The 25056-nt window shown below is 35.3% G+C and overlaps 3 protein-coding genes across 6 annotated transcripts in view; 2 read left to right on the forward strand and 1 right to left on the reverse strand.

Annotated features, from left to right (window-relative positions):
• Positions 1–1076: 1076 nt before the first annotated feature.
• LOC105428401 (persulfide dioxygenase ETHE1, mitochondrial) lies at positions 1077–13999 on the reverse strand. Its single transcript, XM_011640712.3, has 6 exons — positions 13778–13999; positions 10902–11046; positions 8087–8272; positions 4843–4931; positions 2823–3033; positions 1077–1415 (listed from the first exon to the last, which is right to left on the reverse strand). The coding sequence occupies exons 1-6, from the start codon at positions 13904–13906 to the stop codon at positions 1348–1350; spliced, it is 828 nt and encodes a 275-aa protein (XP_011639014.1). The 5' UTR covers positions 13907–13999; the 3' UTR covers positions 1077–1347.
• A 2005-nt stretch (positions 14000–16004) lies between these two features.
• On the forward strand, positions 16005–17052 carry LOC105428400 (small ribosomal subunit protein eS19). Of its 2 annotated transcripts, none has more exons than XM_011640710.2 (3): positions 16005–16056; positions 16289–16359; positions 16623–17052. In XM_011640710.2, the coding sequence occupies exons 2-3, from the start codon at positions 16289–16291 to the stop codon at positions 17011–17013; spliced, it is 462 nt and encodes a 153-aa protein (XP_011639012.1). In that variant the 5' UTR covers positions 16005–16056; the 3' UTR covers positions 17014–17052. The 2 variants fall into 2 exon arrangements, with proteins under 2 accessions (XP_011639012.1, XP_011639013.1); XM_011640711.3 differs by lacking the exon at positions 16005–16056 and adding an exon at positions 16096–16142.
• Positions 17053–18255: 1203 nt separating this feature from the next.
• Positions 18256–25056, forward strand: part of Asap (ArfGAP domain of ASAP) — a 49250-nt gene continuing 42449 nt past the window's right edge. For 2 of the 3 annotated variants that reach the window (XM_011640705.3, XM_011640706.3), the window contains exon 1: positions 18260–19350. In XM_011640705.3, coding sequence (XP_011639007.2) covers positions 19225–19350 — 126 coding nt within the window. In that variant the 5' untranslated portion in view covers positions 18260–19224. Of the gene's footprint in view, positions 19351–25056 lie in introns of all 3 variants that reach the window. The other variant, XM_089077045.1, reaches the window with a different exon arrangement.

The following is a 25056-nucleotide window of genomic DNA, read 5'->3' on the forward strand; positions in this document are numbered from 1 at the left end:
AATATGCGTGAATAAACGCGTTGTCGAGTACGACAAAATAAGTGATAACTCAAGGCGAATGTAATTCGCGAAATTGAGGTGTTACGAGAAACTTGGTAGTTCAAGAGAGAGAAGACCTCGAACGAGCGTCGCGACGTCGCGACGCGGTCGAGGGGATGACAATCCTAAATGCATAGAATATTTTAACACGGATGCCTCGAGCTTAACGAAAAATATTTCAATCCGTTTAATCCGTCCGGTGGACATCGTTTATTTCTTCCAACATTACTTCCCTCGACGGACAAGCCTGAAATAAAATTTCTGTTAAAACGAAGCCCACCCGAAAATCGTAGCACGAAGTTTCGTGATCCGTCCTAAGTCCCTGAAATTAAATTAGCAAAATATCACGGTAATTAAGTCTAGTGGAAAATTTTTCATTAAGGAAAAATCTACTTGAAAACTCTCAGAGAGACTTCGTTTGTAAAATATTACCTTGCAATTCTAGGACATCGTCATATATTGCGAAAGAAAAGAAGGTATCCACTGTAAATTCCTCAATGGTCTCGAAATGTTTTGAGAATATTTGTCCAAAAAGATTCTTAGTTAACAACTGTGTCACGCGTATATCGTCAAAGGCGAAGGATTAACGATTGCGTAATATAATTTTATCTCTAACATAAACAAGATCACATCCGTGTTGAGAACAACGTTCCGTCAATCAATCGTACTTTTTATACGTTCCGTATCTCTCAAAGAACATGAAATAAAAACCCATAAAATGCACATTTTAACTTGCACCCATTAAAGCCTGCGCTATAAAATAAAGTACTCATTTGATACCGCATTATCGGTCGTGTTACTGTCCTGATGAATAAAACGCCAGTCCGAGAAAGCGTACAAAGTGTCATCATTAAATAATATCTTTTACATGTAAAAAGAGATATGAGCATATGTATTTCGTTTAACGTATAACATTTTCAGTAGGTTCTAACGCGTTAAAATAACGTGGATGTAAATATAAATAAATAACATCAAGCTCATACGTGGAATAAAATTTTGGAGTGAAGGGGAAAATAATTCAATGACATACATCGATATACCTGTAAATTATATATTAAAAATTACTGTATTTGTAATTTGTAATATTCACATCGCTTTATGTTACACCTGAATACTTAGATATATGATTATTCCTCATTCAGTGTTAATAATATCGATAACGAAATTAGATAAAATCTGGAATGATCATACTATTCGCGCGTGACATATGAACATTAACTCTCAGAATACTGTGCATTATTAATAGAGAGTGAGCAAAATTACAATAGTGGCGTGCTAGTACATTGGCTACAATGCTGTCGACAATTTTCATTGTTCGTCCTTTTCTTCTTCAACCTCGTATAGACCGCAAACTTTGTTGGCCGGTACAGCTTTATCTGAAACAACGTCATATTACATTCGAGCTCTTTGTTACGAAAGTGGCACACAAGTCAAATGCGGGCAATATAAATCTAATACTTTTCTATCGATTCTATTTTTTAATTCAACTCGACTAACAATTGCAGCGCGCATAACGTATAAATCATTACTCCTGTATACAACAATTATTTTTCATTATACTAAAATAATTAATTTTGATGGTGTATTGTTCTATTAGTATTATTTCAACACAAATTTCAAAATTTGCAACAAGCCATCCACGATAAAAGGCTCATTTATTCTACATGAAACAGGATGCAAACCAGCAGTTTCATCGATTTCCTTTCGCTTTACCGGCAGGATGTGTATGAACGGCGTTTCTGTTCACGTTTTAATATTTAAACACGCCGCGAGAAGAGTTATGCGAAGGCGACAAGGTGGCTGCAAATATTCCTTCGGGTGAAATATCTATATATCAATCCCGCTTTAATTTAGGATCACATTGCGCGAGAATCAAGTCAAAAGAAAAAATAAAAATAAAAAAAGAAATTTGATTAAGAGTAATTCAATATCAATGAAATCAAATTCTTTCTGATATCGAACATTGGAAATTCAAAAGCCTTACAAAACGGATTCGTGCAAATCCTTTTTTAATTCACTCATCTTCTGTAAGAGACTCTTTTTATCATTTCCTTCTCAGCGTCAATCGCATAACTGTCAGTGAACTTTTTCGCTTAGCCTGCGCTTTGCGTCACTTCACATTTCATTCAATCGATTCTCAAGCCGGAAAAAAGTTATGCGTTCGCCATTTCCGCAAAATTTGCGCGGAATTCGAGAGTTTTCACTTTTTACTCGTAAGAAAAAGCTACGTGAGTCAAGCGGCTCGTTCGATCGACGTTGATCCCTTCTCGCGGATTCAGCATTCGCTTCCCGGACTGTATCTAAAATGACGTCATAACGCCCCGAAGAGGGGCTATTAGCTTATCAGCAGATCGAACTGATAGCGGCAGAGTGCGCGCAACCCCAAAAATGGCATGCGAATCCCGATGGGACTCGTGCAACCGCCCGGCTCCTTGAGAGAACCATTTTGATAACACCCCTGTAGATAGCACAACAGCCTTGTTCCATCGATACATTAATTATTTCTGATCACTATCAAGGACGTTGTACCGCCTGAGCCTATGTGATACCACGAGCTAAGATCCAGAATTTACAATGCGAAGTAAATTTGCGCTGTTTTAAAGCAAAAGCTTTAAAACAAAAATTTACTCACAACAATGAAACACGCACTCTAACTTAACAAACTAATTTTTAATATTAATTATATTAGGTTTCTCGATGTAAATTTTTCATTAACATTAATTGTTGTATAGAATTGGTGATAAAAAAAAAGTCGCATAAAATAAGTTAAACGTTTAGCTTACCGATCATCTTGGGATAAGGCAGGTTAAGGTTGTTCATAATGTCGATGAACTCCTTCAGCGACTTGGACAATCTGGGATTAAGGGCTTTCTCCTCTGCCACGGTGGTGACGGTCCTGCCGTTATAATCGTGTGCGGGGTATAGCCGGTAATTTCGCGGTAGCGTGAAGATCTTCTCGTGAACGGATTTGTACAATGTTGCAGCGGATCCGCCCTGCGCACAGGTAATGGCACAGGTAATTCGTGCGGAAGGTAAGTATGTCATAAAGCTATGAGACTTGTAATACAACGATAACTGGGAGCAGGAGGCGCGACCGAGCGTGATTAACAAGTGAAAATAAAAGCCGGCGTGATTTCGTATTAATTTGATCGCTGAAAAGTACGAATGATTAATCGCAATAAATTTTTAATAAACGCACAGAGAGAGAGAGAGAGAGAGAGAGAGAATTTTCTCGCGTGTTTATTAAACTCATTTATTGGTACTCGACAGAATTAAATCACCGTGTCGGTGTCCATTAGTTACTGACGCGGCAGTAAAGCGAAATTTAAAGCGAAGTTTGAAGCACGCCATCGGATAAAAATAATGATTCCATTCGTTCTCCTGTGTTAAAATGTCATTTAACCGAGCTTTCCAGGGAAGAAAAGGTCGCGGCACGTTCATAAAATGCACCAACGCGCGGTCGAACACGATGACGGACGGCTATTCATCACGCGAGAGTTGCGGAGAAGAAGTCTTTCATATTTCCGATGATATATCGACGTTTATTTGTATTACATGCGACACGTAGAGAAAATGTTATTGCGCGTGGCCGTCGAATGTTTCGACGAGAATTTAGGATGCTGCCGCGTCGTCGTCCGTGTCTGTTCCAGGTCGGCATCGATTAGTTATGACATTCCAAATAAACGCCATTTATTGACATTCAACAATTACATCGGCGACAAGTCACGAAATGGTATACTTCCGGTTTGGGAAAAAGAACCGCTCGTTTTTTCATTAAGCGATGATGCACCGAAAGAGATGCGCAATGGCAACTTACTGATTGAAATTAATACTTGGGTCAATGAACTCGCGACTGCAGGTCGATCAATCTAGGGAGATTTTCATGAGTCACGTGCAATCTGTCATCTACACGGTGTGCTCAAAATTGTCATATACGTGGGAATTTTACAAGCCTTTGTTGGCAAATTTTGATGTCGTTCCTTTGAAAGAAAAATTGTTTATTTTCAGTTTTTTTTTTTTTTTAATTCAACGTTGCAAATCTATAATTAAAGCTCAAGTTGCAAAAGGGGGTTTGTTACAATATAAAATTAAATAATACAAAATTAAATATATATTATGCATAGAAAGTATTCTATCATCTTCTTCATACACTCATATTAAGAAAGAAAATCTTTAAATTAAAAAAAAAAATCTAATCCAATTAATTTCATCATTTGTATACTCTGGCCTTAAAGTGTTAGTTAAAAATTGCGGACAAAACAAGAGCACGATAACGTACAATATTAACTGTGTGAAGGAGATTGCATACTCTCCGCAGAAAAGCGTGAGTGCGGTTTTCTAACTTTACGAGGAAACTTCGCGGGACCTGTTCTCGCCGCACATTTAACGTTGAACATGGTCGCCTAATTGTAAATTTCGTTTGTTGGACAGGTTTTATTTACAGTTAGATTTTCAAATTAAATCAGTCGTCGAGCGGAATAGCATAATTTAATAACGATAAATCTATTTACATTTTAGAAAAACGTGATGTTCAATTTTCTTACATGTGGAACGTAAAGCTCCAGATTTTTCTCCTCTCTTCGCGATTTTTCTCTCTACAGTCGGCGAAGATATCGCAAAAAAGTAAAAAAACGGACTTTACGTTTAAATGTTATCACAGATATTCCCGCTCTTCAGAACGAGGAAATATGACACCGTTGTTCCATTTAACAACACATCGAAGGTACGATGACGGGATCACGTGCGGTAAGCACGCGCGTCCGCGAAGATAGTTTTCCGGACGAGTTTCCCGACCAGGCTTACCTGAAAATCAGTTCTGCCGCATCCCCGTATCAAGAGTGCATCACCCGTGAACGCGATTGCCTGCTCATCGCAAACATACGTGACGCAACCTGCACAGATGGAATATTTATGATATCGTGCTTCACTTCACCCGTCCGCCATCCGGCAAGTATCGCGTCGCTTTTTTTCGGATCAAATATATATTTATCTCTTCGCGGCGATTCGCTACGTAATCGTCCGGGACGATAAATTAAGTCCGGCTCATTTATCCTATTTGCGATATTCAGCGGAAAAAATGGAAGGAAAAAAAAAAGAAAGGAATTACAAACAGATATATTACGTCCGCTCGAAAAATATCAGCTTGCGGCAAAATAATCCTATCGTTCTCCATAGAGAACTTGATTCCTATTCCCGTAAAGTATAAAAAGCGATGTGGAAAATCAAGTGAAGTAATTGGTTTATTAAATATATGTAATGACAGAATTACGGGAGATATATTTTTTTTAACGAATTTACAAAAACCAAATTGATGATGATAAATTTCATAAAAAATATAACGCGTTATTCTAACTAAATTCCAATGCAGTTTATATTCTCTATGCGGAAACATGTTTGCTTTACAAAATATTTATTGGTTTCCCTTTCTCGCAAAATATATACGGTACATTTATCATAAAAGGACTGAAGTACCTAGGAATTTAATCAGCATCGTTCGAGTTTTACGGGGAATGGAGCTGGTATCGAATATCTAACCCACAGATATTTAATGCATGTTATTCGCGTATTCGGTACGAAAAATCGAGCCTATCGAGCGAGTCCGATATCGAGATAGCTTAGTAGATGCTTTCAGGATTTTTCTCGGACAAACGATTGAGTCGTGACAAGCAGCGAATTCGGCACGATCGATAAGAATGGCCGTATTTTTTTTTCTCCATTTCGCCGTGCAAACTCCAGTATGCATATATATATATATATATATATATATATATATATATATATATATATTCTAGAGTTACCGAATACCGTATTAGAATTTTAAGGTCAAACTGAAAAAAGAAAGCTATTTATTTAGCCGCTAAAAATTAATAAATAAAAATAGTTGCTGAACTATAGATAGAAAGTTGAAAGAAACTTTTACAAGTTTGTTATATTTTCGTATTAGATATAAATAAAAGATATAACAAAATATTCTTTCGATTTAATTTCAAGTAAAAATTATTTTAACAAGTAATTAAAAATTAAAAATAATTTAATAACAAAAACTCAACTGAAGATTAATTACAAAATTTTACAACTCAATAGACAGAATAATATTCCATCAAGTCTCTTTACTAAAGTTTAATGAAAAAATTTTATGTAATCGAGAAGCTTGAAGTTTCTAGTAGTAGTATCATTTCCGAGTCCGACACCCTATATAAGAGAACCTCGATCCGAGAGTAACTCTCTCAATGTTAGAAAAGGATATCAATGTCCAAGAACACGTGCGTTGAAAAAAGTACAGAAAATTGCAGTTGTGATATATTCTGGATAGAGAACAGCTCAAGTTAATCACTCCAGGGACTCTATTTCACACGCAACACGTGTAAAATTCAAAACACGATGCAGCACATGCTCTTCTTCTAAAGATGATGAAAAAGAAGGAAGAGAAATATAAGAGAATAGACAAAGCCGAGACACTGAGATAAAATTTTAATCATTTAAAAAAAAAATGTTTGAAATGCATATTATTATATTTATATCGTTATATAAAAAAAAATGTAAATATAAAATTCGGTATTCTAATATATGCAAAATATTAAAGATAAAACAAAATTTGGTTTTATCAATTGCTATCAATATTTGATATTACGACATAACGTCTTTCAAAGTTTAAAATTAAAAACATAAATTTTTCATATTCTCTTTCTTTCTTTTCGTCTTCAATAAGTAATCTGCATATTAGAAATTATTGAATCTTCGTTCTTAACTATTCACGCACATAAATACGTCTTCTCAACAGAAGTAGCAGTCGATCAGATCGATCTCATGTTCGAGACAGACGGGCATTATATCTTTTTAATTCACGTGTAAAATAACGCCGTCTCTCACTACCCTCGCAAGTTATTTCGCCACTTTTCTCGGCACTTCAATTAATAAAATAATAGAACGAGCGAAATGCATTTCGATATCGGAGAGATATGCAGATATATGTATATTCTGTAACTTTTCTGCGACATTGTAGCCCTGAAACTTTTGCTACGCTGCTCGAAAATCGTATTTTATATTCATCGCGAGCGCATTAAAAATCACGTTAAACCGGATTACCGAATGCGTCACAAAGATTTACAAAATACGAGGGTTGTGCGCCAGCGCTTCGTGTCGAAGAGAAAAGCTTAAAAAGGAATAAACATGGAAGATGAAATAACTTTTTCCAAGTAAAGCTTAAACCGAGACTCAAACTCGCCTCATTACTAAGAATAAATGTTAAAAAAAATAAAATTCTCGAAAACGATAAAGATAAGGAAAAGGAAAAATACAAACGTTCATTTTTCACTCGTAGACTCAACAAGACAATATATCATATACGTATATTGTAACGCGAAATAGCTCACAGAACATGTCGAGAAAACGTTGAAATCCACGTATGTATCAAATATGATACACTATGCACTTAGCCCCTTATAGGGCAGCGTTGTGCTCTATTTTACCACTCCATGTAGCTGACACATAGGCGATGGTAGGATGCTAGCTAAATGGACAGTGGTATAATATTTTACCGCTTGAAAAAAAAAAAAAAAGAATAACCAGAAACAAAAGCTACGTTCCCAACGAAAAATCGCTTTATATATTTTTCTAGTATAATTTTAATCAAGCATATTGATTTTTCAAGTTTTATTCTTGATTTCCTCTACTTAAAAGATTAATAAATTTCAAAGTAGAGTAGTATAAAATATCATGGAAATAATTAAACGTCATCTAACGAATAACACGTTAAATAAAAACATTTAAATTATAAATGCTGAGACGAACAAGTAATAAAACAGAAGATATAATTTAAAAATTGCTATTCTTAAAAATCTTTTGAATGTTAAACAAGTCTATAAACACTAGCAATTATCAGATTTGTTTTGTGTAATTCTTAATGTAAGTTTAGTTTACTTCAACAGATATCGATTCATCCGAAAATTCTCCGAATACTCTCTGCACAAGTTTCTCCGAACTACATTCGGCCAACAAAGCCGAATCTGAGGGGGGGGGAAGATAGAGAGGGAGTGTCTGGTCTAACCTTCGGTATGACCCGGGGTAGGCAGCACTTTCAGTTGATGTCTGCCAAATTGAACTTGATCGTACGGCTCCAGGAGTACGTCCGCCTCGGCACCACTGCTGCGTGATATCATGGACTTGCAGCCGGGCAACAGGGACTTCAGTCGGCCCGTTCCGGTAATGTGATCCGCGTGCATGTGCGTGTTCACTGCAACAAACGGGAAAGATTGCCCGATGAAGCGAAGCTGCTAGTCATTGTTACTAGTAAATGCATAATCGATAAACGCGACCGAGTCTGTGCGACCGATCGCGCCGCTGTATCATGTAATTCCGTAAATGCATTACAGGGATGCCGCCCTGGAATTAAGAAAAACGACATTTACGTCCGTAGGTGCGCAGATGCGAGTAGTTACAAAATTATTTTACACACATTTAAAAAATTTTTTTATACGAGGAATCTCAAACTTGTGAATCTCTCAAACAAACCTAACGATAAAATATGTCCTGCGAAATGGAAGAAAAAATTTTTTAGAAAATAATCTAATGCCGACAGTCATAAAGTTCGTGCTCCAACGTGCTTGATTAAATAATTTGAAATTAATGTCGGAAGTTTTATCTTGTATGACGCTTTTAAAGTATCCACAAACGCTCGTGAATACAATTTAGCTTTAATAGATAATTAAATTATGTTAAATCTATTAATCTAATTAGCATCACCGCTCTCTTTGTATGACTGTTGCGGATAATACGCATAGTTTTACGGGAGTAGAACGGCATTAATAGCGTTTGCATTATCGGAAAACAGACAGAAGTGCATTATGGAAATGTCTGTTTGTTCGGGACAGAATTGGCACACGCAGAGTTTCGCATAAACAAGTGCATACGTTCCACTTAACCAAAACGATCCCTCACAAAAACTACTTTGCGGTATGATAACGCAATAAGATATAATAATTCTATCAACCCTTTTACATCCTAATATACAACATATATAAACTTTGTTCCTTCTTTGAAATCCCTTCGCCATTAAAAGAACTACCACCTACGCGGATGTAGATTTTTGCTAAAATTTATAACAATTTTTAAAAATTAAAATGTTTAAAAAAAGGAACACTAGAAATGGCTCTACGTTAAAGAAGTTATATAGCTTATAATGTTTAATTTCAAAAGTATATAAAAATATTTTTCTAATAACTATATTTCACGTTTCACTACTTCAAGTTTCTTACCCCAAAATTATTTTTTTAACTTTTTTTTTCCTATTATTATGTTAAATAATAATAAAGCAAACGTTTCCGCAAGCATATTCGAATTGGCATATTTCGAATGTCCGTACCGTTGATTAGTCAGACGAGAGATACTTTACAATCGAGGGTTGAACTTAATTAATTTCCATGCAGATCCGCCTTCGCGTGCGATAAGCACGATTTGTTGAAGTAACACGCTCTCGTCGCGGTATATTCGAAAATTATACAGCGGCTGGGAAATCGAATCGACTCGTGCCCAAAGTCGAAGTTCTTTATCGAAATTGGCGAAGTTTCGACGATATGCCCAGGCGCACTCTCAACGGGCTTTATGGTCCACGGGCGTGTTAACCCGCGGGACAATGGCGAAACTATGCGGGGCCCACGAGCCCATCCTTAGCGGCGGTGGGATTGCATGCTAATTCATTACGAAGTTCGGCAAATATTGGTCGGTTAGTAGGATAGTTCGCGATATAACTCTGCGACCTCGGCTCGTAAATCACGGCGCGGGGCATCGCGTAATTGCCGACAAGTACATTTCCGACGATATCGAGTAACGTCGCCGGTAAGATAATACGTTTTGTTGTTAATTAGAGTACGTAATTAATTAGTTATCGATTCGAGCGTTTTACAAACGAAATACGTCATTATATATTAGGTTTCTGCCTCACCTGATCTATACCAGAATGATTAATTTCGTGAAAAACATTAATGTGTATGTTAAATGGTGTCGTCCAATAATCACATATCGTATTTAAATATAACGTGACCTCTATCGACTTTAATCGGGCAATATTTCTAAACGTTCAAGTCACATCAAATTTTGTAAAATGAAAAAAAAAAAAAACCGTAGGAAATTGGAAAAATTCTATTACATGTAGAAGTAGCTACCGATATTGATTCCGCGAGTTATAAAAGCTAAAAGAGCAATAAACGTCAATATGTAAAGCTACGTCCGGTAAATAATTTTCAGAAAGTTCTCCAAAATTTTATATATGTAACTACATATAACTACAAATGCAGGCAACGCTTTCGAGTTTGAAACGACATCTCTTGCACATTAATCTAATATATTCTTCTAATATAATTTTTTTTTTCTCAAAAATAGTATATGCATTATATATTCTCTAAAAATTGTATCATTTCAATCTTGAATAAAGTGATATTTTCATGATAATCTTACGATTTTCCACTTAAATATATATTTCTCTAAAATTACACGTGAGATGATTGACATAAATAGATATTACTTAATGGGTTCAACGATAGATTCATATATTTGGCGCATGAAAAGTTTCAAAAGATGAAGTAAACAACCATAATAATGATTGTTGACGTGATACTATTTCAACACGCTACTGTTCCCCAAAATATTCGAAATTGCTATCAAAATATACGACATAGGTAAACTTCACGTGCAATCCACCTGAAGTAACATGCAGAGTACACAATCCTACTAAATAATATCGACTGATACGAAAAATTGCGTGGCATTTTCGACGCGTCTCTCTCACGCGTTGATTTTCCGCTATTTTTCGCAAACCGCGAATATTTACGCACGAGATAATGATCCACGCTCGGTTGACAACTTACGAGCGTATTTTAACATTAATCCTAGTTCCTCGATAATTTTTTGGTCACGTTCGGCCCATTCGATGACTGGATCGATTAAAATCGCTTCCTTATCGTTGATATCAGCCAGCAGATATGTATACGTACTGGATATTGGATCGAAGAACTGAAAAAAATATATAATCATTTATTATTTTTTTAGTAATATTATATGTAATGTTATGTGTAATATTATATGTAAGATTTTATTGTCAGATAGATATAACATATTATTATTTGATAATATAAATAAATATTATTAATCATATTAATCTCGTAACTATTTTATCTCTATATTTATGTTATAAATAAAATTAATTAAATATCTGTGCGTTAAGTGATTAAAATAGAAGTAAACGTAATAAAAATAACAAGATTGTTCAAATCTTTTTATAATACATAATGTAATACGTAACAATAAATTCGCAGGGATTATACAAGTTCATACTTTTTTTAAATAATATTTACGCGTATTTCGACTCTAAACGGATCAACTAAAAATATAACAGGTAAGATAATCAATTAAAGACGAACAAATGCATTTCATAACGTTGCATTTAACAACGATATATATTTTGAATCCTATCTCATGTTTAATTGCTCCGACCTCTCATTCGTATGTAACATGCAGGAGGCAAAAGGATAGCAGAAAATATAATTCTTTGAAAATATACGAAGCTGCGTAAAACCATTTTCACCAAATGCAAACAAAAAATAAAATATTTGTAACGCGCAGCATTCACTGATCCTGTCCAGTACTGACCCGTTTTTAGGGATAATTCGGACGTGTAATAATTTGTTTTTAGTTAGATTTTATTTGCGTTTTCATTCTATTCTAGCTCGAAACACATAGCAAAAACGAGACACGCTTTGCTTTGAGCATAAATTCAAATATTAACAAAAATGTATCAGCAAAATGTTTTTTATTGTATCGTAATCTCTTTGTTAAATCGATATGATCGTTTGTAGATATTCATACTCGTAACACATTTTGAACTTGCGCATATGATTTAATTTTATATATAATTTCAAAATGGCCCCTGCATTTGTTGGAATTTATCACTTCAACGCTGCATTTTATTGCAATATAATCTTGTTGTACTACACAGAAGCTTACAAAGGTAAAAGTCATAAAAACAATGGCGAGTATTTCGCATTCCATACGTCAAGATGAACCCAAAACAGATTACTTTCCGACCGGTAAATCAAATTTCCGTTCGAACCATTTCAAATGTCTGTTGAAATTGTAAACGGAAAAAACTCTATGAAAAAAAAACACGTATTCAGTTACGGTTGGCCAGTACAAAGTATTATAGAAAACGACGCAGATTAAAGAACAAACTGCGTCAAAACCGTCGTGCAACATCAAATTAAAAAAAAAAAAAATCGAAGCTTATTGAAATTATCAAAACAAATCGTTTGTACTGTACACTGAATAGGGAACCTAACAAACTTTTTAATTAACGAAATCCTTTGACAATTTGTTGTAAAAAAAAATTTGTTTCTGAATTCTGTAAATTCTTGTAAAAAATCTGCTCTTGATATATCTCGGTTGGCTTGAGATATATCGCTATATGTATGCACTTTCTACACCACAGTTTTTGCAATCCAATTTTTAAATTCCGGTTCAATGTATTCAAGATTACTCCAAATGTCCTCTCGAATGTAAACACGAATACCAGTGTTCTTCCTGACCGCACTTTTCTACATTTTCCTACAATCCTTTCTTTTATCCTCAAAATCCTGGATACGGAGTTGCTATGTTTTATATGCAGCAAACGTACGTAAAAGAAATAGAACTTAGATATCTTTTCTATACCTTACATTTTCTTTTTCTTTTACATATTTCCAAAGATCGAATATATATTCATTTTATTCAAAATGCAGTTTAAAAGACCGAATCTTCAATCTGCTCTTTCGAAGTGCACTTTTTTATATTTTCTTATTTCTCATATTTTTTCTTTTCTCTTCCATTTTCAAAATCTTAATCTTGTACAAAGACAGAAAAATTATTAAACAATTTATCAAACAGCTATTTATTTAACAATTTTTATTTTTCTTAATTCACATCACTTCCCGGAACAATATTCAAAGATTAAAATAAAAAAAATTGGAATATATTTAACAGATTAAAAATTAGATTGAAAAGAGAGAAAAGAATCAAATATAAAAATATTATTTTTAATTTAATGTATAATTATTTTTGTATATTCAAGATGAGCAAATTCGATAAATATCATCACTGATTAAGTTTTAAATAATATCTATTTTTATATCTGAAAATTTGATTTACTATTTGAATTAATTCCTAGATCGTATTTAAAATTATTTTAAATATAAGATCGGATTGTGAATATATGTGACTTTCGTCATATGTTTCTGCATTTAAAACTAAAGACGGCTTTGACAAAGTAAAATTTCTATGTTATATATAGTTTATTATTTATAATATTATTTTTTTCATATATTATATATTTGACAAAACAAATATAATTATTTATTATTTATTATTTGATATGAAGCATATGAAAACAATTTTACTTACAGAAATTTTACTTTGTCAAAGCCGCCTTTAGTTTTAAATGCGGAAACATACGACGAAAGTCACATATATTCACAATCCGATCTTATATTTAAAATAATTTTTTTAATACGATCTCGGAATATTAATTCAAATAGTAAATCAAATTTTCAGATTTGATTTGAAAAACAGATGATCCTTCTTGATGATCCTGAATATCAGATCGGATTGTACGCGAATTATACCGCTATGAAAAGATCAGTCGCACATGTCATTGCCGCTGCCGTCAGATGACGTTGGCGACCGCCACAGCAGCTGTCCTTCGCGCGAACATTACCTGACGAAACAGAAAATCCCTTGAGAAGGGCACGCGTTCCGTTAGGACGTCAGCCATGGTATGTTTCGCGTGCGTTCCGTTTCCCTGTCGGATTATCAGCGATGCTGCTCGGCAAAGATTGCGAATCATTGCCGGATCCGTTTATAAAGAATTATCACACCTTGTTTCGTCACGCGGCGACGCGTAAGACTACTACTGGCGACAAGCGTGACAACACGCCGCCAATTTCTTCAATTCATAGCATCGTGTCGCAACATTGCGTAATGTTCGCAATTATCTTCTGCCATCTCATTTTCAAAGCTAGATTACGCATTAATCATGAAAGATTGCTGTTTGTTAGAGATAGTCTCTATCAATGAGCTTGAAGTAAATTGCATGGCCATTATCGAACGATAAGCTTATCGTATAGGCATGCCATTTCGAGATAAGGTCGCCCATCTTGGAAAGCATGACATAATCCTGGTCGTTCCTCTGCGCGCCATCTTGATCGCCTCTTCCGGTTGACATTTGTTAGCGCTCCGCAGACACAATTGGTCCGATAGATTTTTAGGAAATGTATGCGTCAATTCTAAGCAAATGTATAAATAAATCGTAAAATCGTAAAACCGTATCTTATGAAGCTATCGTAAGAAATTCAATTATAGATTTACGTAAACTGCTATTCTATACTAGCACCCATACCATACATCCTTATATATGTCCATAATTACGATAAATGAATAATTTTAGGTTGTATATTGAATTGAAAAAATCTCTTATATGTCTTAATATACGCATGTAGTTCCTAAAATATAGGTTATAACAGGATTAAGTTATAAGGATATTAACAGTTAAAATATATTTTCTGTATTACCTATTATATTCTTTAATTATATATGTATATATATTTATTATATATGATACATATATAATAAATATATATATATATATATAATAATAATGAGAAATAATGTTAAATTTACGAACTTTGATGCTTATAATTTTATACAATAACGTTACAGATAGCTTCTTGCTGTAAGATTTATGAGAAATCGATATAGATATTTACGAACAATCGTATATGTTATGGTACGCATAAAATTACAATTCCACTCGTAAGTTCTTACAAAAACAAATTACGAGCTTTACGATTCTGCTTCAGAATCAATCCATTAGTCGGTTTCAGAAAATAAAATATAATTTATATAAAGAATTGTGTAATCAATTTTAATTTTAATTAGCACAATTTTTATGTTACATTTGATCATGTGACACGTATATACATATTATTTCAATATTTGACTATCTTATTAACATTTTTTTTTAACGTCGTCCATAACACTAAATCGTGTTTTGACACAAATGATTTTTATAATCTTTCTCAAAAAATAAATCCAAAATGTAAAATAATCTGAATCTTGCATATGTCATAATATTTAAAATAAAACATTCATTATTCTTACTGTTTTGTATATTGGATTTATTATTTAACATTATTTTTATTAAAATAACTTATTAAAATTAAAATTAATTGTTCTTTTTTTTTATAATCATCATTTAATTGAAAGAACAATATAGTAAACATTTCAGGTAAATTGGATTATACTTTTAGATTTGTTACGAGATAGAGGATATTTCTTTAAATCTAGATGAAAGTTTTGAATGATTTTTAGTAATATATACATATATATTTTTTTAGATAATCGAAAATATAAATTGCTTTTTCGATAATCGAAATATATATATATCATATATTTTAGTAATGAAAAAATATTGTGGATAAAAAATGTCCAATATAGACATGAATATTTTCAAATAAATTATATTTTATTAAATTTCTCGTCTATTATACGAAAGCAAAAAAATTTATATATATTTAAATATTTATCTTAAATATATCCTTCCATTTATATGATTATTTCTAAATTATAATTTTCAATCTTTTTTATAGCATTATTTTAGTAAAACTAATAAATAAATATACATTTATTAAAAATTAAATGTCACGATTTTTTCTAAGCGCAATCACACTTTTGTAGAATAATTATAGCATTGATTAAATTAAATTACTTGAAAAATTGAACTTTTCATTTATTTAATTTTTGATTGTTATTTACAATACGGTAAATTGCTTTTATCTCGATTCCATAATATTTTTAAACATTTCGAAATTACGATATCGCGAAGCAATTGTTTTTGAATTTTCCGCCTGTAACGTCATGTTATGATCACCATTTTATAATTCTAGCCGTTCTCCTGCCACTTCGGATTTGCTCTTTCCGGCTTGCTCTCTCGCAAAGGTGCGTAGTGTTGATGATTCTGTAACAATTTAAGTAAAATTATATTTTGTTTTAATAAACAAATACAATAACTTATAAATAGAAATGAACGTTAATTTTGCAGTTTCTATGATCTCCGATTATTGAATTTGAAGATGTGTTCTAGTGTTATGTTAACTTCACCCATGTCGCGTGTGTACATGCGTATTTTTGCATGTGTTAACTATTTTATCGAAATAAACTTTTCTTTCAGATGCCATCTGTAACGTTAAAGGACGTTGATCAGCAAAAATTCGTGAAGGCCTTTGCAGCCTTCCTTAAAAAGTAAGTAAGAAATTAAGTTATTTAAGGTTAACATAACCTAACTACTCTCGTACATATGCAATATTCAGAATACATATTAAATATTTCTTGATATTTTTATCTGTTATTTAATATTATTTTTTGCAATTTTATCCTTGAAAGGATCGTTACATTGCTCTATATTTTTAAAAATAATATATAATCTTATATCTCATAACTGAGATATATAACTGTTACATCTTGTTATACTTTGTAATTTGATATCATATTTTGTAACATTCTAGAACTGGCAAGATGCGTGTGCCAGAATGGGTAGATATTGTGAAGACAGCAAAATTCAAAGAACTGGCTCCTTATGATCCTGATTGGTATTATATCAGATGTGCTGCTCTGGTGCGTCACATCTACATTCGTAGTCCAATTGGAGTCGGTGCTGTCACCAAGATCTTTGGTGGACGTAAACGTAATGGCACTCATCCTAGCCACTTCTGCCGATCGGCAGGTGGTGTTGCACGAAAGGCACTCCAAAGCTTGGAACAGCTGAAGCTAATCGAAAAGGCACCTGTTGGTGGACGCAAATTGACCAGCCAAGGACGCAGAGATTTGGATCGAATTGCCGCGCAAGTTAAGGCTAAAAGCAAAAAACAGCTTAAACTTCAAGAAGTTGTAATGTAATTTTATGTTTCTATAATAAAATACATTTAAATACTTAAATTTTGTTTTGTGGGTTCTGTTTATCCTGCAATATAGTTTTACTGCTGTGATTAAATTTATTGAATAGTATTTAAGAATCAGAAGTTATAGTAAATTTATATTATTGTCATTATTGTTTGTGTTTCAATCAAATTTATAACAATCATATTTATAATATTTAATGATGCAACTGAAAATATATTGAAAAGCACACAAATACAGTATTATTATATTTCTTGTGAAGATATGTTTCTATAACAAACTTATAATAATTTAGTAAATATCTGAAAGAAAAAGATTTGTCTATCGATCTAAGATACGATTCCCTTTTATATTTCTGCATTTACATAAGAACATTGATGAAATATTAAAGATTGTTAACTCTAAATATGAAATTTTCATTAGAGTAATTGAAGAGTAATTAAAGAGTATCAATTATTGATACAAATTTTTTATTGTTTATATAAATATTTGAATAGTTATTAAATTCATGATTTTTATCATATGAAAACTTTGCAAAATATACACTTTATAATTATACTTCAGTGTACACTTGTGAAGTATATTATACTTATAACATAGTATGTACTTTTTACATAATATGTAAAAATATCTAGAAGAACGGCAATTTATAGTTATATATACGGCTGAATCTTCTTTTTAATTCATTTTTTTTTAATTTATATATTTCTAAGACACTTTTTAGTGTTAAGACACTTACTAGTTAATGTTTATATCATATAATATGGCATAAATGTTTATATCATATATATGTAGTTTAAGATTTTTTTTCTTATAGTTATTGTTTTTATGGATAATTAGACATGAATGGTAACTTTAAAAATACAGTTTTAAATAAAATTAAATATCAAGTCAAGTTGTATATAAATATATATTTAAGATACATTAGAATAATAATAAATTATAAAATTAATATGATTGTTTAAATTTTAACATTCGCGCAAGCTTCTATAAGATTCAGATTCTATAAGCTTTTATAAGATCAATCAGTATTTTGTCAATGATAATATGTTATATTTTAAAATCGCGATTCGAAGCATTCGTTTGATCTCTTCAATTCCCCGCTTCTCTCGTTTCGCGAATCGCCGTCGCCGTCGCCGTCATCGCCGCAGATTATCGACCGTTCTAAACACGCCTTGTTTCATGGCGGATACGACCGGGCTGATCGCGCGCGCGCGTCGGCAGCGCCGCCTCAGTGGAACTTTGGCCGCAGTCGCGAGTGTTTCGGCGGTACTCGGCACCGACCGAGGCGGTTAGGTGCGCGATTAGGTGCGAGATCGGAGTGCGAAGGAGCAACCGCAGACGCAGCTGCGTACGCGCGCGCGCGTACCGGTCGGTGTGTTTTTTTATACATATGTGTTCGTGTACGTAGGTCCGTCCGTTCGCCGCGGTGGTGTGCATGCGCGCATGTACGTATGCGTGGTGATTCGCGCTCTTCGCCGACGAAGAGAGCGAGCTGTCCCTGTTGCTGCTGCTGGCTAGCTGCTGTTGCTGCTATGCGTCCCTGCGACGGCTGGCGGCTCATCGTGACTATGTCGCGAAAATAATCGCGCCGGTCCTTCTCGCGAGTGTCTCTCTTTCTCTCTCTCTCTCTCTCTCTCTCTCTCCCCCTCTCTGCGCGATACGAAGAGAGGTGGTGGCCACTGGACACGCTGCTCGAACCTGCCGTCTGTTTCTCCGTCTCGCTTCCTCGATCCCTGTCATTCATTCCTTTCTATCACACTCTCTCTCTCTCTCTCTCTCTCTCTCTCTCTCTCTCTCTCGTACGCGCATCCTCTTTCCTTCACGCACATACACGCTCTCTCCGTTTCTTTCTCTTTCGCTCCCTGTCACTCCTCGTACCGGGACGACGTTTATACCGTGCGTCACGGAAAACAGCGTTAGACGGATAAGAGAGGTAGAAAAGGTGATCGGGGTGTCCCCCGCGGAATTCATGGTGAAAGACGACAAGTGAAGTGAGCGGTGTCCGCGAAGTGTAAAAAGTGCGCGCGGTCACCGACGACGACGACGACGACGACAACGACGACGACGACGATCAGCGAGGGGGAGTCGCGGTGGCGAGAACCGATCCGCCGAGGGGACAGCCTCGCTTGCAGCTGGGCGCTGAGGAGGAGGGGAGGGGTGGGCGGCGGGAGACGGAACAACTGACGGAAAACGAGAACGGGCGGAAAGATGCCGGGTCTGATCGCCGTGAGCGAGTTCGTCGAGGAGACGAGGGAGGATTACAACTCACCCACCACGTCCACTTTCGTCTCGCGAATGCCACAGTGCAGGCAGACCATCACATCCCTGGAGGAGGTAAGTAATAACGTAATCTTATGATGACAACATCATCGTGACGGCCGTTTCTGTCGAAACATCGATTGATCGAAACCTGACCGAAATTCCTCTCGTTTCTCCCTACTCCTTTCAGGGGAATCAAGCGCGATTGGCGCCAATTGATAATCATGGAAACCGCCGACACGATCCCCCGACATTTTTGCTCCAATTTTTGTATATCTTTGTCCCAATTTTTCGTGCATTTTGCCGCAATTTATATTTTTTTTTATAGCAAGTCTAAAGTCAAGATTGTGAATCTCGGGTCTCCTTATTTCTCTGCGTTCCGCCACCCCCTCGTACAACGTCCTCTCTCTTTTTCCGTGTCAGCGTTAACCATACCGGGTCGCGACCGGTGGTGGTCGTCTCGCGCGCGCCTTTCCGTGCGTGGGCGTGTATAATAACGTATATCGGTCGCCGTGATACGCACCGGGAACGAACATTTCGTCGACATCCTCGTTTCGAATCTGCGAATCTCCGATGATCGATTACGAACCGGACGAATCTGATCAACGATTCGACGATTTCCGTACAAGCCAGAAATCAACCTCGCTTTCGAGCTTTCGAGACTCCCATTGACGAGCGCATTGACGAGCGCATTTGGCGTGATTAATTAACACACGCTTGACACGCGAACTTTTGTCATCGCTCTATCGGAAGCTTATCAGATGGGACAACCTCCCGTTGCATCGCATTGTCACTCCTCCCCCCCGTTTTCATAGGTTTAATTAAATTATACTTTATTCCGTTACGCCTCGTCACGCGAAAATTTTAACAATCTCCTACGGGGCAAGAAGAGGGGAGGGGAGGGGAGGAGCATTCACTTATCGTCGCCTATTATCGTTAATATTTCAAACGTGGAGATGATGCTAATGCTGAAGCATTTAAAATCGCGAGGTAGCCGGCAATCGGCGCTATTATTATCGTTGCACGTGCTCTGAAATCCGATTTTCCTCGCTGGGAAACTGGCCGCGTTATCGGCTTATATTCTTCGCCGCTTCGTTTTCGATGGCTCGTTTTCTTGCGGCATTGATTGAACGACGACGGAGCCAACGACGTTCTCGCGCAAATCGCTATTCGATTTGACGCAGCTCCGGAAATATTAAGAGAGATAAAGTAACGTGACGATGGGTTACGAGGAAAAGCAGCAGCAACGATCGACGTCAGACACGTAGATATTTCAAGTATGTAGACAGCGACGTTCTCAAAGATATATAGCATATTTTTCTACGGGAACGTCAACGTCACGAAACATCATCGTGTCGTCAGCTGTCGGAACGCGATCATCGCTTCGCGTTGACGCTCCTAATTTTCGCGAAATAATGATCTGATGAATCTGACGTATTTCTATCAAATAGAACCCGGGTAACGGCAGTCCACGCCGTAGAACGTATATTTCTGTCTGCAAATACACCGGTCAACATAACGAGAATAATGCAAATATTAGACCTATACAAAACTCATTTTTTTCCGCTGAACAGAACAATGGAACGAATTTTAATTGGAATTTTAATAAATTCTTGAAAATGAATGAATTTGGCGAGAAAAGATAAAAGGCGGGATGAATTCCTAAATAAGAACTTTATTTAAATATTAATTGCCATTATTTAAATATTTATGGGTTGATTGTTGAAGCGATAATAATCTCGTTTGAATATGCATGTTTGTATTTGGAAGGATTGTTTGATTGTCATTTATTCGACATTATGAAAATGTAAAGTTAATAGTAGAAATATTTGAAAAAACGTATCGATAGCAGGATCAAGGAAGATTGACTGATTCTCCGCGATTATTCTTGTTATGAACATATTGCTTTAACCATTTTGTTTATGGGGCACTGGTATATTATTTCATCATTCTACACATATACTGATGCAATGATAGAATACGAGCCAGTAATGTTATATATGTTGCCACTTAAAGAAAAAAATAATAATAAAACGAATAACAACACGAAGATTAATTTTTTATCACGCTTGTAATTAATATTATTTTCTGTTATATAGCTAGATAAATATAAAGGGTGTCTGATTCAAAATAGTGCTAATTGCTGTGCGCAAGTTAAATTGAACAAAAAAGTTTTTTACCATTTTGTGATTTTCGCAATCGATAATGAATTATTAATTATTAAAAATCGCTGAATAAGCGCGTAATATCCGTATTGGCAAATGCCAAGAGCTGAAAAAAATTAATCTCAACGCTATATAAGCAAAAATATTATAAGCTTTGTAGAAGATTTTTAATCGAATTGAGCAAAAATAATACCTGCATCAAAATAAATTCAATCAAATCTAGACTAGAATTTTTAGAAAAGAAGATTACAATTTTCTTGTTTATATATCAGAATATTTCTCTTGACTTAAGAATAATTTTTTTATGCGCATGCGAGAGGCGATCGCCTAGCGTTCGCAATTGCTACGAGGGAGACGAAATGTCTGGAAATGTCTCTATACACCATAAGCAGATGTTCTATCATTTCCAGATCACACGTCTAAACATCTCGTCGCATTCCTAGCAATCGCAAATGCGTGTAAATGTTGGGCGGTTGCACCTTGTTGTGCACTTGCCTTCGTCAAGGCAGGCCAAATACACGCTTATTCGGCGATTTTTAATAATTAATAATTAATAAACTCACTACCAATTGCGCAAAAAAAATCGCAAAATGATAGAAATTTTCTATTCAGTTTGACTCGTTCTATCTACACGGAAGCGTTGTACCATTTTTTCTGAATCCAGATATTCCATATATTCGCAGATATTATATATAGCTTGTGAAAAATCAGCAAACTGGAACATAACGATCACTTTCCGTTATTCGTTCATTGTCATATGCGACTATCCACCATTCTAAAAATTGTGCATCGTTTCCAAATACACTGGTTCGCAAGACCGTAAATTTCAGAAAAACTCTCTAACAAACTAATTTTTTACCGGCTACGAATATACTATGAATAATATGATGAATAAACCCTAACAAATTCTAGAAATATTGACTGAAATCAATAGAACCAAGGACGATTTGGGCGATTCTCGCAAGGTTGTAGATAATAATTTAATGAGGATTAATTTTCGACTTGCGATTTCACGACCATTCTTGTGTGAGCTGAGCCGGGATTAAAATTTCATTATATATGTACTCCATTTCCAATATTACTTCCAAAATTGAGCGAGAACTAGCTCACGTATTGCCCTTTTCGCCTGGAAAACTGTCCATTTACCTAATATAAATGTTTTTGCAGAAGCGTGTGCTCGTAGAGCGTAAATTCCAAACTGGGGGGTTTTTTTTTTCTAGCAGAGAAGAGAGATGTTAAAAGAGAGGAAACGGGAGAAAAACTAATAGAGGAGAACAAATTAATCCCGATATATATTTACAAAGATAAAAAGTAGAAAAGTCGGAAAAGGAAACCGAGCTTTGCGAGATGGAATAGCCAGTATTCTGATTGAATAACTAAAACAATCTGATTGAATATAGTACGACTCTCCCCAATTATTTTGCCGTTTTCAGCACACATAGAATCAACTTTCTTTTGACACGCTTATTATCAATGTGAATTTATTAGCCGAAAGAAAGAAAGAAGAAAGAATGAATCTCGTGGAACACGTATAATATTGTTATACAATCCCGAGATGAAAAATTTTTCGCCGACCAACGACGTGGCTCGCCTCGACTCGCCTTAGAGGAATATGTCCAATATCCAACATCGGCGTGTTGGAATTTCCGGGTCACTCGTTCTCTCCTCCCTCAGGAGCAGCAGGGGAGAGGAAAGGAAGAGGAGAGGATGCACGCTGACGTTCCCGTCTCCTTTAACGATCCGAAGAATTTTCGCGAGGAGAAAATTTCGCTGGGAGCATGCTCGTAGATCCGTTTTCTTCGTCTTCCTCTCATTCCTCCTTTTCTCACCGAGAAAACGCCTTCCTCCGTCGCAACGACGATTATTACACGGTAGAATATTTCGCCGTTATGACCATATTGACAGACGATGACGGATATAATTGCCATGGCCAAGTTTATTTTGCGATATGGCGACGACGTCTGTACATTTTTAATATGTGCCAATTCATGTACCGGAACTCTGCTTGCTATTGTCTTATGTCTTATGCAAGCAAACTTTAACGCTAAATACATAATTCTCTCAATACTAACATCCGTATTTTTAATATTCGACATTCGACATTCGATTCTTAATAATTAGACTTTTGAACTTTAAATCGATACTTAAATCGATACACAATATTCATTTTCCTTCAATATTTTCATTTTCTGAATGCAGCTATTCTATATATATATATACACAAATTAATTTTAATAAGTAAACAATAATATATAAATAATATATGATCTAGTTTCAAGTTGATCTAAAACCAAGATTGTTTATATCATCTTATTCTTACGTGATTTATTTTCCTTGACATAGTAATATAAATCGAATTTCGAAAATCTCGTTAAGATAAATGGATCCGCGTATTTTATTTCAGTTCTTTCTCTTTCTCTTCTCTTTCTTTTACTCTTATATTCTCTCTACTTCTCTCTCTCTCTCTCTCTCTCTTCCCTTCTTTTACCGGCGAAACGAAAATAGATCGCGACGGGTTCCAAAATAGTAGCGACGTTCGAATTTCGTACAGACTGGTGTCGTAAGTCCCAAGTACTAAAGTGGGAAAGTGGGTGACTAGAAGACAGTCAGGGTCAAGAGTACGAGAGTGACTGGTTTGCACGGGCTGGTTCTCTAAATTACATTATAATTTACGAAAGTAAAAGCCCAATACAGAGAACTTTTCGTCACTTTCGCTCATCGAGCACAAAAAATGCGCTCCGCTATTTATTACCGTGTTAGCAGTATTATCGTGTAAATTACTTACTCCCATGTAACATGTTACGGAATTATTATTTTTTTGCGTAGGAAAAATTAGTAAGTGATATGCTCGTCCAAGAAGCTATTTTTATTATAATTTTAGAAAATATCTATCTAATTTGATAATTAACTTAAAAAAATGGCATCTCTTGAATGGAATTGAGTTGAGATTCTCTCGGAGAAGAGAATTTTTTTATGGAATAAAGAAATACCAAAGCCAAAGCCTGCTAGGCCTGCTATAAATAGAGATGAAAAATGTTTACGATCGAGAACATATACATGTGTCTGAACTTTTTTACAACTTTACTTTAGTTATTTCGAGGGGTTAGAAAACATATCACGTATTTCGAGTGTAACGTAAATTCCAAATCGACCACTGTATAGTAAAATTAGCATTCTCCTGACGCGAAATATCGCTAGCGGAGCGCGGAGTTTAGCAGTTTCGTAATTTTTTTCTCGATGATTAACGAAAGCAGCAACCGCCGCCTGCATTGCAAATGAGCGAGTTCTATTAACGCGGGATGATGTAAGAGTTGTCCGGCTGCTCGGAGGCGTCGAGGAGCTCGACAGGATCTATTACTTCGCATGCATTTGATTATCGAGCGAACGTTAACCGCCCGTTAACGACGACATTTTACGTTCGTAAGAGCCATCATACCCTCGAGACCGTACTTTTGGCGAACGATTTAGTCCGATGGCGATATAATCAATTTCGGTCAAGCATGAATACGAGCGGGTTAAACGATGAAACAAGAGATTGAGCTCTGAACTGTAAAAGCAAATCAATTGTTATTCAGGTTATTAAACGTGTAATTGAGAATGCAGTAGTAGTAAATTA

This window comes from Pogonomyrmex barbatus, unplaced genomic scaffold (assembly GCF_055798465.1).
Source record: "Pogonomyrmex barbatus isolate J1 unplaced genomic scaffold, ASM5579846v1 scaffold2, whole genome shotgun sequence".
Classification (NCBI taxonomy): domain Eukaryota; kingdom Metazoa; phylum Arthropoda; class Insecta; order Hymenoptera; family Formicidae; genus Pogonomyrmex; species Pogonomyrmex barbatus.